This window comes from Astyanax mexicanus, chromosome 13, assembly GCF_023375975.1.
Source record: "Astyanax mexicanus isolate ESR-SI-001 chromosome 13, AstMex3_surface, whole genome shotgun sequence".
Taxonomy (NCBI): domain Eukaryota; kingdom Metazoa; phylum Chordata; class Actinopteri; order Characiformes; family Acestrorhamphidae; genus Astyanax; species Astyanax mexicanus.
The window spans coordinates 12,695,878-12,715,786 of record NC_064420.1 but is presented as its reverse complement, the minus strand read 5'-3'; the positions used below and the strand labels follow the sequence as shown (position 1 = coordinate 12,715,786).

Below are 19,909 nucleotides of genomic sequence, written 5' to 3'. Positions count from 1 at the left end.
GTAAATATAAAAGCACACAAAAAGTGAGTTTTGCGAAATATGTCTCCTGTACGCAAAGTATGAAATAACCCTACAGTGGAAAAACTGCATTTACGTTGTTAAAGGGGAATCATAAGATTTCTCTTTAAAAAGAACACCCAGAAAAACCAAAACAGAGCTGTAAAACAGGCCAATTTCAGCCCCTTGAAACTGTTATGTTACTGTTACATCTTTACACCGTAAAAAGTTGCATAAACCTTGCCTACTAGAGAAAGATTTATTCAAAACTGGTGAAATGTTTAAATGCAATGGCAATGTCAGAAGCATATGGTGATGTTGATACTGGAGAGCAGCTAATCACCTCCAGACTCTGCTAGTTATAGGAATACTGGTTGTTACAGGAACCAGATCTTATGACAGCAGAATTCCCTGTGCCAGTGTCCACATAAACAAAGCTTAAACAGTGCCCTTTATTAAACAAAAATGGGGAAGTAAATGAGGATCGGAGCTTGGCTAAAAGCTAATGTTAGATCATACTGGAGACTAGCCAATCTAGACTCTCTCACTTGAGCTAAGCACAAATCAGAAGAGAAAGCAGTGGCTTATATTTCAGTACTTGAGAAAGAGAACACACGGATGTGCGTGTTGGCAAGGCTAAAAGCTAACTGGTGACAGTCTCTTCAGCTTACTAAAAGCATATAAACACTATCTGTTAAGCTATAGCTATACAGCTGCACAGCTGTAGTTTTATGAACAGGGATTAAGCCTGGTCATTAATTATATTTCCCTTATAACAGAAAATCTCCATTCGAAATGCTGTGTAGTCCAAGACTAGGCTTAACTTGCCATATGACTGAAACTAGTGTCCTAAAACCAACCACATATCAAATCTCAATGAACTAACGATTAGAACCAAACTACAGGCTGTTTATTTTGATTAGACTTGTTTTCTTGTACGCAATCAAACGCAAGATGAGAGATCTTTCCTGTCCTTTGCGTTACAGAGTTTATACACAACACACAGCAAGGAAAAAAGAAGTGCGTTACAAAGTGTGTGTGTTGGGGGTGACATCAGAGAACTGAGTTTTACACACACCCCATCCTATCCAGCTGTGAAAATATCTCCTAACACAAACACACATACACACTCACGTTTCCCTATTGCTCATATTACTGAGCTATACTTTGAGTGCTGGGATTTTTCCCTCTTCAGTCACTAATGCCTAGAGAGCACTTTTTGCAATGGGTGAACAAACACACACCACACACACACACACTCCCTTTAAAAAAAAGAAAAAGTTTAGACACACCAAAATACTCTGTAAAGCATTTAGGTGCTCTTATCTTGGGTTCTGTTAACTTGCAGTTTCTGGGCTGGTACCTTTGATGAACTTATCCTGTGCAACTGAGATACCTCTTGATGTTCCTTTCCTGGGACAATCCTGATAAGTGCCAGTTTTGGTCTTGGTAACTGCACAATAATTTCAAGGTTCTTAAGGTACAATATAAGTTAGACTCTTCACAACACAACTGATGCTCTCAAACACATTAAGAGGCAAGAAAGTCAAGTTATTAACTCTTGACAAGTTCAGCACAGCTGTTGACTAAAAGCCAGCCCAGGTGACTCTACCTCATAAAGTTGAGGAAATCCAGCAAAGATGTGCAAAACTGTCATCGAAGAAAGACTAAAATCTATAAAATCTAAGGATCTAAAATATGAAACATTTTTACTAAGCAATTCCATTTGTTTTCCTTCATATTTTGGATAAATATAGTATTAATATACAATGAAAAGTAATAGGGGAGAGGGGGAGAGGGAGGGAGGGAGAGAGAGAGAGAGAACCAAACCAAAGAAAAATTTACTTTTGACCGTTGCTAGGCAACCAGTATTCTAGCAAAAATAAAGGCATTGTGGCGTGGCGAAGAAAAAAAAACTGCTGCAAATCCAGATCCGCAGAGGAATTCCAGCCTGAGGAATGCTGTGGCATTCCCAACAAGCAGAGAGAAAGAGAGTAAGCGAGCGAGAGCGAGAGAGAGAGAGAGAGAATGAGAGAGCCCTATGAGAGGCCCCAGCCTAAAAACACTGCTATAAACAGGCAGCTGTGTGGAGAAGCTGATGCAGATTCTACATTCCTACCTAAAAGCAGGTATCAACATTCTCTAGCATTAAATACAAGGGTATCAAACAAGTTCTGGAGAGCTTGTGGGTTCAATACCAGGGCCTGGGTTACAGATTACAATGTTTGTGTGTAAGATATTAGGGTCTGTAATACTGCTCACAAGGTTGTAGGTTCAATACAGAGTGTGAGTTACTGCTTACAACGTCTGTGGGTTAGATGTCAGTGTCTGGGTTACTGCTCATAAGGTTGTGGGTTAATACAGAGTTTGGGTTACTGCTCACAAGGTTGTGGGTTCAATGCCAGGGTCTGAGTTGCTCCTCACAAACTTTTAGGTTCAATACAGAGTTTGAGTTACTGCTTACAATGTCTGTGGGTTAGATATCAGTGTCTGGGTTACTGCTCCACAAGGTTGTGGGTTCAATACAGAGTTTGGGTTACTGCTTACAATGTCTGTGGGTTAGATATCAGTGTCTGGGTTACTGCTCACAAGGTTGTGGGTTCAATACAGAGTTTGGGTAACTACTTACAACTTTTCTAAGTTAGAGATCAGGGTCTGAGTTGCTCCTCACAAGGTTGTGGATTCAATAAACAGTTCGGGTTACTGCTCCCACAGTTTGTGGGTTAGATATTAGGGTCTGGGTTATTGTGCACATGGCTGTGGGTTCAATACAGAGTTTGGGTTACTGCTCCCACCATTTGTGGGTTCGATATTAGGGTCTGGGTTACTGCTCACAAGGTTGTGGGTTCAATACAGAGTTTGGGTTACTGCTTACAACATTTGTAGGTTAGATATCAGGGTCTGGGTTACTGCTCACAAGATTGTGGGTTTAATACAGAGTTTGGGTTACTCCTCACAACGTCTGTGGATTAGATATCAGGGTCTGGGTTACTGCTCACAAGGTTGTAGATTCAATACCAGGGCCTGGATTAATACTAAGAAGGTTATGGGTTCAAAACCAGACTATTGGTTATTGCTTCTGGTTATTGGTTGTGGGCTTGATACCCACCCAAATTCTGCTTCCAGGAATGTTGTAGCTTTGGATGACCCTGGATTTCTAAACTGAGGTATTGAACATAGGTATTTAGTATATTGGAACAATACAATGATTTAACTGATGTCATGACATAACTTTATACCTCATATTAGTGCTGGGAAAAATTAGAGTAAATCAATATCCTAACTAGGGTTGCAGCGGTAACCGGTTTCACGGTATACCGTGGTATTAAAATGCACGGTTATCATACCGTGTGTGTTTGCTTATTACCGGTAAAACGCAAGCCAGCGGTGAAACTCACCCGCGCATGCGCAACTCTGCTCCGCTTCAGCTACTCAGCACACAGCGGTGAGAACGGCAGAAAGTGCTAGACTAGAGCTTCATTAACAATTATTATTGTTAATGAAAACGAACCAAATAACGAAAACTGAAAGTGAAACTTAACTAACTTATTTATAAGCGCTGTTTTCAGTCCCGCAGTTCTACAGCGGGAGGTGTTGTGCTGATTCTGTCCGCGAAGCGGGAGTCGGATTGAGCAGGGAGTCGGATTCGGCATAACAGCGGCAGCGCGGCTGCACCTCGCGGTCCGCGGTGTTAGTTGTAAGCGCTCGCGCTAGCCGCAAAATACGACAGAAAACACTGAGAAACTGCAGAATTATGAATTGGACTAAAATGAGCACGAGGAGATAAAAGAGAACCTTTACCTGTGAGTAGATCACATCAGAACACGCAAATCTCTCTCTCTCTCTGTCTCTCTCTCTCTGTGTCTCTCTCTCTCGCACGTGAACTTCTCCGCACTGTCTTTAGCTGTTCTTAAAAATCATTTTAATTAAATAATAGTTCTATGCTTCTATGTTAGTGTTAATTAACATAATTCTGATCATATTTCGCTCATTCAAACAGCCTGAAAACAGACTTGTAATCTTGTAATCAACAAGCTTGTAATCAATGTGGCCGTAAAGTCACAGCTAAAGGAGGAAATACATCAAACCTGTTCTCCCATCTTCGAAAACACCACCCCGCTGTGCAGCGGAAAGTATGTGTTCAGTTTATAATTTTAATCTGAACATAAATAAAACTTCTTTGTAGTCGTGCACAACCCATGCGGTAAGCGCCCGCAAAAGCGCTGAGTTATCCGAAATTTGGGCACGCAGGTACAGGCGTGAAGTGCGTGCTACGATGGATTCACGTGTCCGTGTAAAGGTCCTAGCCGGACTGGATGTGAAAGACGCCATTCATTTACATGCGTTTATTTTCAAATTCTGACGTGCCTGTTTTTCATATGTTGAAGGTTTTAAGGTATGAACGCCTTAAAATAGAAATCTCTATTGTGAGGATCATGTCAGAAATAAATCCCCTCTTTCTGCAGTATCTGGTTATATACCAACTTTTTTATATATATATACACTCTTAATGCCCTTAAGAGTAGTGGAAAAACATGGTTTCCTTCACCTGATGTTGTAGTTTCTACAATAAATAGTTAATTGAACAAAAAACCTTTGTTGTAATTTCTTTAAGGGTCAGTTTAATAATATATGTAACAAACTGTGATACCGTGATAACCGTGATACCGCGGTATTTTCCGAGACGGTTATCATACCGTGAAAATCTCATACCGTTGCAACCCTAATCCTAACTAACTGAACATTTCACCTCAATGACGACTAATGATTTTATATTAATAAAGAATGGAAACAGCATTTTCCTAAAGATGCCCGAGTTATTAAGTTGACTCTGTGTCCAAGTTGTCCTCCATGCTGCCTCATGACTACACATGATAGAATGTTTTTATGAAGACATAAGCATGAACACAGTGTAGGGAAAGTATTAAAAGGATTTTAAAAATAAATAAAAAAGTCAGTCAGACTGTGTGTATCGAATCATTTTCCTGTGAATTGCCCAGCTCTACTTCATGCCGTCACTAATGTGGATCAGTGTCTCTAACACTCCAGGACTTGTGGCCTAAAAGGGAAAGTGGGGCATGTTATCATTCCCCCAGTTCACGCCTTCAGTTTCCTCACTGAGTTTCAGATTCTGTGCTGTTTCTATATCTCTTACTGCTGTGATCTTCCTCATTCTTTCTCCATTCACTTAGAACCACTTTCTCCTTCTGCCATTCCTTTCTGCTGAGTGTCTGCGGAACTGCCTACCAACACATGGGACTGACTGCAAACACAAACACACCCCTATACCTCAGAACACTGACCAAGCTCAAAACCACCGTAGGGCATAGAAAAAAACATACAATTTCTTAAACCACAGCCCAAAATACTATACATAAGCCTTGACCAAACTAAATAGTTAGCAAAAAGACAATTTCCTAGACTAATGTCAAGCCAAAGCCTAAACAAACCAACCAGCAGCAGTTTCCTAAACCTAGACCAAACTATTATTTCTAGAACGGAACGACACTAATGCTCCATTGTTTAAGCCTAGGACTAGGGGAACATTGATTATTAACATTTTTAACTGTAGTACCTTCAGTCCAGTCTCCTAGACCTAGGATAAATCTAGGTTAAACATTATCCTAGACCAAACAAAGTAGTATGCACATACCAAGCTTCTAGACTTAGTTTCCTTGACCAAGGTTAAAGACCTAGACCAAATTAATAGGCAAATACTGGCCAGTTTCTTGATCGAAGTCTAAGCCTACCTAAGCCTAGGCCAAATTGAGTAGTTCATCCAGAGACGGTTGCCTAGACCTAGGCTAAACCTAAGCCTAGATCAAACTTAAATAGTATATACAGGGCAAGTTTGCTAAAGCTAGATTAAGTAGACCAAACCAAGTAGTACATACAAAGTCTTTTACCAAGACACAGTTTCCTAAATCCATATTAAACAAAGGCCTGGACCAAACTGAGTAGTATATAGCAATCCTAAACTAAGATTAGTCCTAAGCTTGGCAGTAAATACAGAGCAAGTTTGCTAAAGCAAGGTCAAACCACAATTTAGACCAAACTAGAGTATTACAAATGGGGCAGTTTCCCAGACCAAATCTAAAGCAAAGCCTAGATCAACCTGAGTAGTATATACACATCACCAGTTTCCTAAGCCTAGAACTATTATCAGAAAGCAACACTACTACTAATGCTTCCTTTGGTTAAGCCTATGACTAGGGAAACACTGATTCTTAAAGCTTGTTCCCTGTAGTATCTACAGTGTAGTCTTCTAGACTCAGGATAAATCTAGGTTAAACATAATCCTAGACCAAACCAAGTAGTATACACACGCCAAGTTTCAACAGTCTGTTTCCTAGACCAAGCTTAAAGGCCTAGACCAAGTTGATTAGCAAATACTGGCCAGTTTTCTAGAACCAGGTAAAATCCAGTTTAAACATAACCATAACCAAACATAACCAAACTGAGTAAGTAGTTAATTCAGAGCCAGTTGGCTAGACCTAGGCTAAACCTAAGCCTAGATCAAACTTACATAATATATACAGAGCAAGTTTGCTAAAGACAGATTAAGTAGACCAAACCAAGTAGTACATACAAAGTCTTTTACCAAGACACAGTTTTCTATATCCATATTAAACAAAAGCATGGACAAAAGATTAGGCCTAAGCCTTGATCAAACTTGGCAGTAAATACAGAGCAAGTTTACCAGAGCAAGGTCAAACCAAAGCTGAGACCAAACTTGAGTATTCCAAATAGGGCAATTCCCAGACCAAAGCCAAACCAAAGCCTAGATCAACCTGAGTGGTATATACAGTTACAGTTTCCTAAGCATACACCCATTATTAGAAAGCAACAACACTATTGCTTTCTTTGGTTAAGCCTAGGACTAAGAGAACACTAATTCTTAATGCTAGTCTCCTAGACCCAGGATAAATCTAGGTTAAACATAAGCCTATACCAAACGGAGTAGTATACACAGGCCAAGTTTCTAGAGTCTGTCTTCTAGACCAAGCGTAAAGGCCTAGACCAAGTTGATTACCAAATACTGGCCAGTGTCCTAGACCCAAGTAAAATCCAGTTTTAACCAAAGCTTTGACCAAACCTTGTCTACTTTCCTAGACCTGTAGTATACAGCAATCCTAAACTCAGATTAAATACACCCAGATCAAGTTTAGCAGTATATAAAGAGCCATTAAGCTTAAGTGTAGAGCAAACTGCTATCAGAGAACAACACTGTCTTAAAATTAATGGTGAGAAGCATAAGCTTCCCTTCCTTAAGGCAAGAACATGGAAACACATGATTCTTAATAACTGTTGCCTAATCTGACAGTCCAAAAATCAAAGCACACCTTTCCATAGCTTATTTTGGAATAAAGTGGTTGCAGGCAAATCCAACAAGAAACACTCTGCGTCTGAGGTTTCTTCTTTTGTTTTCACCATGTCACAGAACTTTAGAAAAGCTATGGCATCACACCTTTGCCTGAAACCACCCAGATTTTAAGAACAACATGTACTTGCACTCACCTGATCGCCACCTGATAATGTCACTAAACTCATTGTTGACCCCGCCCTCCGCTGCATCAACAGGTGATCCTAAATTAGCCATCTTCCCAAGCAGCAGATTTTCTGATCACTTTCCAAGGTAAGTCTTCAGGGTAAAATCCTGAAAAACAAACATCAGCTGAACTGATCATTCAGGAACAGATTTCTCCAATCAGATACCTTAAAAGCAGGTCATTTCCAGGTCAGTTAATCAGTTATTTGGGAAGTCAAGGGGTGATCAAAGACGAGAAAGACAGTCCTCAACTTAAATGAATGGTGAGTAAAAAAACTGCACAATACATAGTGGATGGACAAATAAATAAATAAATAAAAAAAAATTAAAAAAAGACAATTGACAAAAACCAAAATGAATTCTCTCACTGTAATGAAACTTGAGCCCTGTTCACGCCTGGCATATACATGCATCCTGGGTGATCTGATCTCTAAGGGTTTGCTGAGGTAATTGTGGTAAACTGAGATGTTTGTGGATGGTGGAGTGGGTGGATGCCATTGTCTCAGGATGCTTCCGTGTCTATGTTACCTTCTGGCTCTGTCCCTTTAGTTATTTCCTGGAGTCATTAGTCATGCTCTGATTATGTTCTGTATACTCTGTTCTCCATAAATCCTGTCAGAACACTTGAGTTTAACATAATAGACTTATGTGGATGCAATAATTTATAGGTAGATTGATCTTATAAATGTTGAAATGTTTCTTACTCCAGGAGTTTTTGCTTGCCACTGTTGCTCACTGGGGTTTAGTGTTTAATTTTCTGTCATATTCTCCATCCCGCTATCAGAATTCTGTAAATCAGTAAGGTCTCACAGGAATTAAGCATGTTCCATCAGGGCACGTAACGTAATTAATGTTGGTGGAGCTCTGCTGTCAGGAATACATCAAAATGCTTTAATATTCACACTACAATATTAAACGTAGTCAATTCTGAAAACAGTATGATCCACTGTAATTCTCTGGAACTTGCCTGCTCTACTTACTAGTGCTGGAATTAATTAATATTTTGGTTGTCATCTAATCGTCTGGACATTACCTGCACTTTGTACTAGTTCAATATATCTGGACTTAATCCAAATAATTTTGCCATGCAGCAGCATTGATTCAAACACTTACTTTAGTGATTTCTGTATCTACTGTAACTGTAGATTAACCCTTACTTATAAAATGGGAATTAAAGCCAATGGAAGTCTTATGTTAATTTTTTTTTGCGGAACATGCATGACCACGAAAGGGAGTCAAACTCCAATATGGCACAACACCTGCAAAAACAACTCGCCGCAAAAGACAAGAGGACAATGGCAGGACGCAAAAAACCTCTTTAATTCACTCATGAAACCAAAATGAACACTCACAAATCTTGCTGTGGACTCTGCTTAAGACCTTCAGGTGTGAAAATACCCTAATTAAACTTCAGTCAAAACAAAATGAACCCCACCCCCCCACACACACCCCCTAGACAGTTCCAGTGAATTTCCCGGCTTTAGCCCACCAACCTCCTCTCCAGTCCAAACATGCTGACTTTCATTAGCATGATCTGCCTGCTGATGCTTGAGCCTTAGGTTGCATTGCAACTGAAGCGAACAACAAGGCCCTGGGGGCGAATAGCTGACAGTGGATTAACCCATGCCTAAACACACGCTAATCAGCACTAGAAAGGCCAGGGTGTTAAATCAGCACCTCACACACTGTGTTCACATCTTCAGAGATTATGTAGAGGCAATAAAACGCCACGTTTCTTGGCAGCACCAAGCCTCGTAGAATTGGTCCATAGAAAATCTGCTGAAATTCCTTCCTTTCAAAGCTACAACAACAAAAGTTCTGGGACACATGGGAATTTATTCACTTCCCAAAATTAAAAAAAAAGTTTACCCTACTTTTCCTGGAGATCACATGATCAGTGTTATGGCTGATACACATTTCTAATATTTTAATATACTTTTTAATTTTTATTTTTAAAGCATCCATCACTAAATGTTGTTCATGGCAGGGCACACACTGCAAAAAAACAGTACAACTATCTGCAATAAGTGAAAATATTTAATTACAAGGCAATAAAATCTAATCGCATTGTAAATGTAAGTTTTTGATTATTTTAAGAATAATTGAATTATTTTTATTATTTAAGCAATTTGACTCAAAATAAGCATAAAAAGTCACAAGTAAAGTTTTTCTGATCCTTTTGTCCAAATTTAAGACAAATAATATTTTTTGCTGAACTCTTACATCAATCATTTTTAGACTTTGCAATTTTTAATAAATCTTTTAAATAAATATTTTATCAAAAATTTATACGAAAAATTGGCTTATCCAATTGGCAGATTGCATAGTTTTGAATAATATAAATCATATACATCTCAATTTACATATATTCTGTCTAGTTTTTGCCAATGGATTTTCTAAAAACATTAAATGAATAAATGTAATAAATAGCGAATCTGTTTTTTCAGATGTTTGGAGGTAAAGACATTTTGCAGGTTCTTTTTAGTGCGTTTTTTCTGTGAATTTTATATTGTTCATATCAATATCAGAACTATATCATATTGACCAAAAGTAAAAAAAATATATATATAAATTGTGATAAAAAGTTGGCCATATCATTCAGCCCTACATGCACTTCATAATCTGATTATAAATGGACTACTGCAGGTATCTGATTATTTAAGTAATCTTAGTCTTATATCAGAGTAAGGTTAAATTAATCTGATCAAGAAATCGGATAAAGGGAGCTGGATTTTAATTCAGTAATCAGATTTCTCAGTGCGTCTCTAAACCCGAGGATTCTCAGATTTCTCAGTCTGCACACGCAAAACTAGTGAGCAGTATTTAACACAGCACCCGCAAAACACAAGAGACAAAACATTTTCAGGATATAAATAATCTTTATCTTCTAACTGCTGTATGATCATACTGCGGTTTAATGTGTTTTTAAGAAAGCAGAGTCATAACAATTGGGTTTTAGACTATGTTAACATCATATTTCATTCAAGAGATTATTGGCTGGTTGCAAAGAAAAATCTGATTATTGCCTGACTCATGTAAATTCTGAGTTTTCCTATTATCTGAGTACTCAATTAAACATAAATACATTGATCTGACTACTGACTAACTCTGATGTTCTGCAGCAATCAGATTAAAAAATGCCTATAAAACACTCTCACTGCCTGAATTCTGGAGTGTTGCTTTGAGGATTTGTTATAAACAGTGACAAGAGAATTAGGACTTTTTTTTTTTTTTTTTTTTTTTTGTTTCACACTGTATATGAACTGTAGCACACCAATGTGTACCAGACTCAAAGTATTACTAGCTTTATTTGTGATGAGTATAAATAAATGAGCACGGCATCTGGTAAATACTCGATACCAGTATCAGTATTCATGCATCTCTAGACTGTACAGACAAGCAAACTGGCAAATTAGACCCAATCCACATTTGGAGGTGATTTGAAATAAGATTCTAATCAAATTTGTGTCATTGGGATGATAAAACCAGATTTCAATGTCTTTTGTGCCACTCTTAACTAGGGGTGGGCGATATGGCCCTAAAATAATATCACAATATTTCATGGTATTTTCGCGATAACGATACTCTTGGCAATATGACAAAACACTTTAAAAATATATATATATATATATATATTTAAAAAATACAATATAAACTACAAGAAAATAAAAAAAAATATTTTATTACATACAATATAATACTGCACACTGCAAGTGAGATATTACAAAATACAAGAATTTTATCAGATTTGAAACAAAGGTCAATGATCCACAATGTCATGATGCTAATAATGTACTCAAAATATCTCCATGTATCCAGAATTAAAGTACAATAAATGATACTCTAGCAGCTATATAATGGGAAATGGGATGTGTGATATGGCACGATATTTTAGGGTATAATATTGTTCGCAGTATTTAAAAATTGACGATATTATCGTGTACAATACGATATGGCACACCCCTACTCTCAACGCAACAAACAGCAAACAACAAACTTGGAGCACTGGAAGTGCAAGGGTCCAAGAAGAGCACCAAAAGTTAGTTGCTCTTGGTTAGATACCAAAGCAACTTATGTAAATACATCTGTGATGTTCAGACTGTCAATAGATAGTGTCGGTTTAGTTTGTTTTTGGGGATGTTTAGAGGGGTCTAAGTTCCTCTGATATGTTCACATATGCTAAAGAAAGCACGACTTAGTGGTTTGAGTCCACATCAGATGCTGAAACTGTCAGATATTATCAAAAATTGCCCTTCTTACCCTGATTCCCAACTTCCCAATTCATCCCAAACCAGAATAGTCCTAACTGAAACATAAGTTATGTCAGGATATGTTTGCAGCATGTTCAAAATAAAAGCTACGGTTGCGTTAAAGTTGATGGGATACGATGGCTATTCCTGAAAAAACATTACATTTATTATATTTATTATTATTTATTATTACATTTTTTATATTTATTTCATACACCCCAGTGTAACTGTATAACTTCAAAACTAATAAAAAATAAATAAAAATGAGCTTAAATCAGTGGATTTTAAAGTAAGATGGTCATGTCAAGAAATTGTAATAGTGCAACCAGCATCACTTTTTCTGCATTTAATAAATACATCAGCAAATATCAGTTTGAAATATTGGCCACAGTCGACAAAAAAAAAAAAAAAAGTAATTATTGTCCAAACTGATATAATTCCAACATTATTGTGTCCGTTAAATATCTAAACTGCATGCAAACATATGATTAAATGTAAATACGGTAAATAAAAAAGCAAAGCATACACAAAATAAACAATACCATTATCAAAATATGGAATGCCAAAAATGGTATTGCATACAATACAATATGCCGCAGTCCAAACTGAGACCTTTTTTTTTTTTTTAAACACTTTTTAAACACTATTGCCCAGCGTCGATGGAATGCGTGTTTCTTATTACTATCTTTAATGACACTGTTGATACACCATCCTCTAATTTCCACAGTCAGCTGCAGGGATGACAGATGAAAAAAACTCCAAAACCACCAAAGAGGCGGCAATGAGCCATATAATCAAGATGTTATCAGTATGGTACATGCTGTTACATGCATGTACACACACACACACAGACACACACACACACAGCAGAAGAATGATTTACATTTCAAAAACTTGCAACACTGAAAGATCCAACAGCTTTGGCCAAAGTTCTTAGATGACATCTATCAGGCCTTTTCTGAAGTCAATGAGCAGATAATCAAACCGACTAAGTGGTCTCTACTATCATAAACAGGAAAAGTCACAGACTACATGAGCAGGTCAAGAACCTGATTTTTGCTTTGCAACCAGATAGTAAAATTATAGAAAAAGATAGATATATCATGTGAAGATCAAACTTCATATCATGACTTTTCTTAATACATTGAGCCTCAGGATGAGCATACATCAGCTAGAAGGTTATTTCAATCTGAAACTGTTTTGTCTCCATCTTATTTCCAGTACCACGGTCTGTTTTCACTCATGCACAGACTGAAAATCCAAGAATACTCCTGTAAAAGAGTTTACATGCACTGAAAAAATTGACCACTGAGCTAAAATCAAGCTCTCTTTATTAAATGTCTGCATCAGATTTAGAAGTAATCAGACACCTTCAGAAATCTGTTCATACACTCACGGTCCACTACTTTAAAAGGTGTTGTTTAAGTTCCAACTTCTTAAGCCCAGCTTTTGTTAGTGAGTTGTCACACTGATCCCACAGTACTGCAGGCCCTGGTGAGGTCACTGAAAAGCAATCAAAAGTCACTGATAAATAATCACCAGTGCACCAGCAGGAAAGTCACTCCAGATAGTGAGATATGCGACTCTCTGAAGGTTCTGGCACAGAGGGAGTCAAAACATGAACCCGATGGCATGCACCTTTAAAAAAAGTGACGCAAACCTCTAACTTTAGACTTCAGCAATGAAAACACAGCATGTCCCACTATGTCAGATTCCTCCACTCGACAAGGGCTGAGCAGGTCACATTCCTGGGTTTTACTAGTTACAGTATTTTTCTGCCTGATCTTTGCTGGGTGTCTCATCTCTCAGTTTATGAGCTACTGACACCATTCCAACTCCACAGCAGCAGATTGTTTTATCTAGGCTTGTGTTCAACTTTTTGATCGGATGCATGGTTTTGTATAAACTTTACATTTAAATTCTACATTTTATTTCCCCCAATTAAAACTTAAAGTACAGGCCAATATACTGTAACTTTGTTAAACCTGACACACACCATTTTGGATACACTATCTTAGGGTAGGACTCTTCGAGTAGAGTAGAGTAGAGTGCTGATCTGCACTCCTCTGCACTCATCTATTTGGCATTTTTTTTCATCCTTTGTCCCTTATATTTGCTTCAATGCATTTCTGCACACACCCAAAGCCTATAGTTTAGCCTGACAGCCACCAAATTGTGTATTTCTTCAATGTGGGTTCCCAAGCTCTAATCCACTGCAATGCTACCTGCACTCATCTGTTTGTTGTTTTTTATCCCTCGTTCCACTCATTTAGCTGTGCAATCATTCTGCATCCCTCAAGGAAATGTACTTTTCTATTTTTTTTGTGTGTTTTAGGGATGGAAAGGCTTTATCTATAAAGAACTGGACAGGTCATTGGTCCAACAGCAATGATTGGGTCTGGAATTTCTTTAAAAAGTAGATTACTTATGTAAACCAACATCCTCTTAACGGTTCTCCAAAACAATGGTCTCAACCTTGGTCCTGGAAGAACCCTGCCATGTCTCTTTTTTAGTGAAGCACTTGCATTAACCAAACACCTACAACTCTAAAAAAGTTGGTTTAAGAGTTGATTAACTGGATCAGGTGTATTGGGAAACAGAAACCACAACAAATGTGCAGGGCAAGGTGGAAAAACACTGGGTTAAATATTTACACTAGCCCAACTCACACTACAGATGCTTAAAGAAACCAATGCAAACCATGAAAAACATCAACGTCAAAGAACCTTTCCAGACAAATTCTCATGTTCAGCTTACAAGGGTGGAACACGGGCTAGATGGGTTAACCCCCCTAAGTTGTATGTTTGTACATGTGTCTTTATTGGGACCCAGGTGGGTTTCCCCAATTCTTACAACCCACTATGTACATAGTACAACCCAGCTAAGCCCATGTTTAAACACTCTTTACAGAGGGTCTACATGAGACACTGTTGACTTGGGTTCTTAATCATCAGTGCTGCATTGGGTTCTCTATTAAAAACATTCTAATACAGGCTGCTGATTTGGGGCTAATTCTTCATCCACTCACGCCCAGGCTGTGGGCAATACAAGTGAGTGTTGAGGGAAAGCCCCTCATTTAGAAACTGCTCATCCTGGTCTGATGAAGCAAAACAATTCTGAAGACCCCTGAAAAGGTTAACTCTATGGGCCTTAGCCAATTGTTTGGAACGTTTTAAAAGTTTACTCTACTTTTATTCTCCAAAGAATTACAAAGTTATTTATAGAAAACGGTCACAAACGGTTATTTTTAGAAGATCCTACGCTTCTCAAATATGTATTCCCTAGATATGTGAATATTATGTGGACGAAAAACCCCAAACAAAGTCAGCAGCCAATGTTTAATGAGGGACCAAAATATGGAGCCAATGTTTAATGGAGAACCAAAGTAAGCATACGGTGTTTAATGGAGCACCCAGGTCAACAGTGTTTGGTGGAAAATACAGGTCAACAGTGTTTAATGGAGATCCTCTGTCAAAACTGTTTAACTCTATGGGCCTTGGCCAATTGTCTGAGACATTTTGATAGTTTACTCTAACTTTACAGTCCTAAAAATTAGTAAGTAAAGTAAGTAGTATGAAGGCAATCACACATCTTATGTACTGTTATTTTCAGCAGATCCTAGGCTTCTCAAAAGTGTCTTCAGTACATGTGTGAACATTAAGTGGATAAACAAACCCAAGTCATGAGCCAGTGTTTTATATATATATAAAAAAAAAATAAAAAAAAAGTTAGTAGTGTTTAACTGAGCATACAAGTAAACTGGGTGTTATGGTGAACCCAAGGCAGCAGAGCCAGTGTTTCACGAAGAACCCAAGGCGGCAACATTTACAAGAGTACATCTGTCAAGATTGTTTTAATTTATGTACCCTAGGTGAATAGAAGTTTTAATGGTTTATTACTACATTTATTCTTTTAAAAGTTAATAAATTAATTATTCATTGGAAACATTTGTCACACGTGAAGTGGAAGAAGAACTTAAGTCAACAGTCACTGTTAAATAGAGAATCCAAGCAAACAAATCTTATTTAATCCTAAGGCAGCAGCAGCCAGTGTTTCACGGAGAACCCAACGCAGCAATGTTTACTTGAGAACCTCTGTCGAAAGTGTTTCATTCTATGGAACCTGGGCTAATTTTATACGTTTATTTTACATTTCTTCTCCTAATTTTCTTAATTACTAAGTATTCATGGGAACACCATGGGTCACATTTTAAGTTAATAAAGAACCTCACTGCTTAATATAGAACCCAAATTCCTAGGCCAATTTTCCGGAATGTTGTGATGGTTGACTGTGTTCATTCTCCTAAACATAACATTCTCCTAAAAAGTAATTATAGTAGACAGTCACACATATGTAGGTAGAAGATCCTAGGCTTCTTAAACATGTCTTCACTACAGATGTGAAGATTATGTAGATGAAGAACCCAAGACATGAGCCAGTGTTTAATGGAAACCTGTTAGCAGTGTTTATCTGAAAACCCATCTGGGTTTAATGAAGACCCAAAGCAGAAACACTGGCTCTGCTACTATGGGTTCTCCATGAAACACTGGCTCTGCTACTATGGGTTCTCCATGAAACACTGGCTCTGCTACTATGGGTTCGCCATGAAACACTTGCGCTGCTGCCTTGGGCTTTCCACAAAACACTGGCTATCCTGCTATGGGTTCTCCATGAAACCCTGGCTATGCTGCTATGGGTTCTACATAAAACACTGGCTCTGCTGCTATGGGTTCTCCATGAAACCCTGGCTATGCTGCTATGGGTTCTACATAAAACACTGGCTCTGCTGCTATGGGTTCTCCATGAAACACTGGCAATGCTGCTATGGGTTCTACATAAAACACTGGGCTCTGCTGCAATGGGTTCTCCATGAAACACTGGCTCTGCTGCTATGGGTTCTCCATGAAACACTGGCTCTGCTGCTATGGGTTCTCCATGAAACACTGGCTCTGCTGCTATGGGTTCTCCATGAAACACTGGCAATGCTGCTATGGGTTCTACATAAAACACTGGCTCTGCTGCTATGGGTTCTCCATGAAACACTGGCAATGCTGCTATGGGTTCTCCATGAAACACTGGCTCTGCTGCTATGGGTTCTCCATGAAACACTGGCTCTGCTGCTATGGGTTCTCCATGCAACACCGGCTCTGCTGCCTTGGGTTCTACATAAAACACTGGCTCTGCTGCCTTAGGCTTTCCACAAAACCCTGGATTTGCTATCTTGGGTTCTCCATTAAACCCAGTTGACTTGGGTTTTCCATTAAGTGGATGCAGAACCCAAATCAACAGCCATGAACAGTGTTTCATGGAGAACCCTGGTCAGCAGTGTTTAGTGGAGCACCTCTGTTTAGAGTGGTTGATGGAAACCGCCAATATGTAACTTAATGACTTGGAGCACTGAAAAGAAAAGTTCTGAGAAACTCTTTCAATAACCTTCATTTGCTCGCGCTGTTTGGGTTTAACGCTCATTATTGATCAAACAAACATGTTTATCCTGATTTTTGTTTAATGTTTTCTTTTTAAACTGAGTTATTTAGGTTAAGTTAAAGACTGAAACCAAACAAACACACGCGGTCTTACCTTCAGTGCTGCTGCCGAGTCTCAGTCAGAGTCTCCCATGCGACTCAACAGGTCAGCAGCGTTAGAGGAGCAGCAGCTGAAGCGGGAGTGTGAGATCTCACTGAGTCATTTTAAGCGTGTTCGGGTGGGTTTGAGGCCATTTCCAGAGCTCCAGAGCTCACTGAGTACTGAGCGCTCCCTCCTCCTCCTCCACGTCTGCGCTCCACTTCTGCATTCAGCGCTTTTCCTCACTGTTTGAGGAGGAGGATCAGAATGTGCTCCGGTCTGAAAGTGTGATTAATCCGGAGAGTTGAGGCTGTAATCCCGCAGCGGTGGGTCAGTAGTAGTGATAGTAGTGATAATAGTGATAGTAGTGGATCAGAGTTTCTGTGTGAACTCCTGAGCGGAGAAGCGCTGCTGAAACTTGTGTGTGCGCTGAACTTTGTTCCCAGTGTTACACTCCCCCCCCCTCTACTCCTCCCTCATCCTCCTCCTTCTCTCCGCGCCGCCCACTGAAATAACAGAAAAAAAGAACTGGAAACATGGCGCGCGCGCGCCTCGTCACGTGACTGCCGGTGTGCTCCACGGGCGCGTCCACGCGCGTTCCCGTCACCCATTCATTCAGTACATGCAGGCTGTGTCCCAGCTGTTTACTGTACACTGATACTGTAACACACGAAGCACCATAGGTGCAATCACGCTAAAAAAAATAAAATAAATAAATAATAATAATAATAATAATAATAATAATAATAATAATAATAATAATAATAATAATAATGTGTGGCCACGACTTATTAAGGCATGGGAATTAGATCCTAATACGTGATAATGATATAATTAAGTTGTGGCCATGACTTAATAAGGCATGGGAATGAGATCATAATTCATGGAAATGAGAAAATTAAGGCATGTGAATGAGAAAATTAAGTTGTGGCTATGACATATTAAGCAGGTGAACGAGAACCTAATGCGTGTCTGGGACTTATTAAGCCCTGGGAATGAGATCCTAATGCATGGGAATGAGATAATAAAGGCATGTGAATGAGAAAATTGTGGCCACAACTTATTAAGGAGTGGGAATGAGATCCTAATATGTGGGAATTAGATAATAAGGCGTTTGAATAAGAAAATTGTGGCCACAACCTATTAGAATCATATTAGGATATCATTCCCACGCCTTAATAAGTCCTGGCCACACCATAGGATCTTATCCTATGGTGTGGCCATGACTTATTAAACAACCTAATTAACAACCTATTAAGGTTAACAAGATCCTAACGTGTGGGAATGAGATCATGAAGGTGTGTGAATGAGATAATTAAGTCGTGGCCATGACTTATGGGAATGGATAATTAATCAGCAGCCAGATAATAATAAACCCTGATTTTTTTGTAAATTAATGCCCATGAAGAAGACTGAATATTACACCAAAGCTCTAAATCAAGGATAATCTTTAGTACAAAAATGGAAAGTACACTGGTTTCTTTTTATTTTAATCTCGGAATAAATGATGGTGATATTGAGGAGTCTCTTGCAGTAAGACATGGAATAATACTAAGTAAAAGACACTTAATCCTCATACTAAAAGCTAACAGGCTCAGACGCAGACAGTATGCAGACCAGTTAAATTTTCATAGGCTGATTTTTGTCAATGGATTAAAACATTATTTATTTCTTTGTTGGAAATTTGATCTATTTATACATTCCACATTTTAAATCAATGATTTTTCAGAAACGTGTACCTTCAATAATTGATGCATTTCAAACTAAAATAAAACCATGTTTACGTGATTTATACTGAATATTACTTACTATATAAAATAAAATCATTTTCGGTAAAGTTTCATGTGATAAAAGAAAGAACACAGTAACATGATAATACTTTTTTAATCGTTTATTTTCAAAACAATACACATTCAATGTCACAGAATTGCAATACATTTAGCTCTATATGTTATATAAAATATTTAATATGTAAAATATTTAAATGTACACTACAACTACGTACTACCGTGATATATTGGTCATAGCACTTGATCATAATAAACACATATACATGTACCTTTATTGCATAATTAGCGTTTATTTGGTTAAAAATAACAGATAATAAAATAGGTTGTATACGAAGATTATGATCATTTAAGATTTAATCAAGTTTTTTGAAACCCTTCTATAAAAATCCCATGTTTCAGTACGTCTGTTTCTACATGCAGCAACTAGGTACACTGAAGGCTGAGTGTAATAACGTTGACCTACCAATAGGAGGCAGTGTGTGAGCGTCTTATTTACATTTAAAAAGTCCCTGCTAATCTGAAAAGCTCAGTTTAAGACCAGCTTCTTATAGTTGAAGCCAGTTTCTTATGGCAAAGACTAGTATTTTATGATCAAATGAACAACCAAAAATCCAAAATCAGTGGTTTCACTTCTGCTACTGTTTAAATGTGGATTAAAATGAATAAAAAATTATTTACCAGGAGTGGGGTTCGAACCCACGCGGACATATGTCCATTGGATCTTAAGTCCAACGCCTTAACCACTCGGCCATCCTGGT

General features: G+C 38.3%; 1 protein-coding gene and 1 non-coding gene across 5 annotated transcripts in view; both read right to left on the bottom strand.

Annotated features, from left to right (window-relative positions):
- utrn (utrophin) overlaps positions 1-17,807 on the bottom strand; it is a 364,200-nt gene extending 346,393 nt beyond the window's left edge. For all 4 annotated transcript variants that reach the window (XM_022677556.2, XM_022677560.2, XM_022677559.2 and 1 more), the window contains exons 1-2: positions 17,377-17,807; positions 7,516-7,654 (exon numbers count right to left, since the gene is read on the bottom strand). In XM_022677556.2, coding sequence (XP_022533277.2) covers positions 7,516-7,597 — 82 coding nt within the window. In that variant the 5' untranslated portion in view covers positions 7,598-7,654; positions 17,377-17,807. The remainder of the gene's footprint in view (positions 1-7,515; positions 7,655-17,376) is intronic.
- Positions 17,808-19,826: 2,019 nt separating this feature from the next.
- On the bottom strand, positions 19,827-19,909 carry trnal-uaa (transfer RNA leucine (anticodon UAA)). The gene has a single exon. It is a non-coding gene; the product is annotated as a tRNA-Leu (tRNA).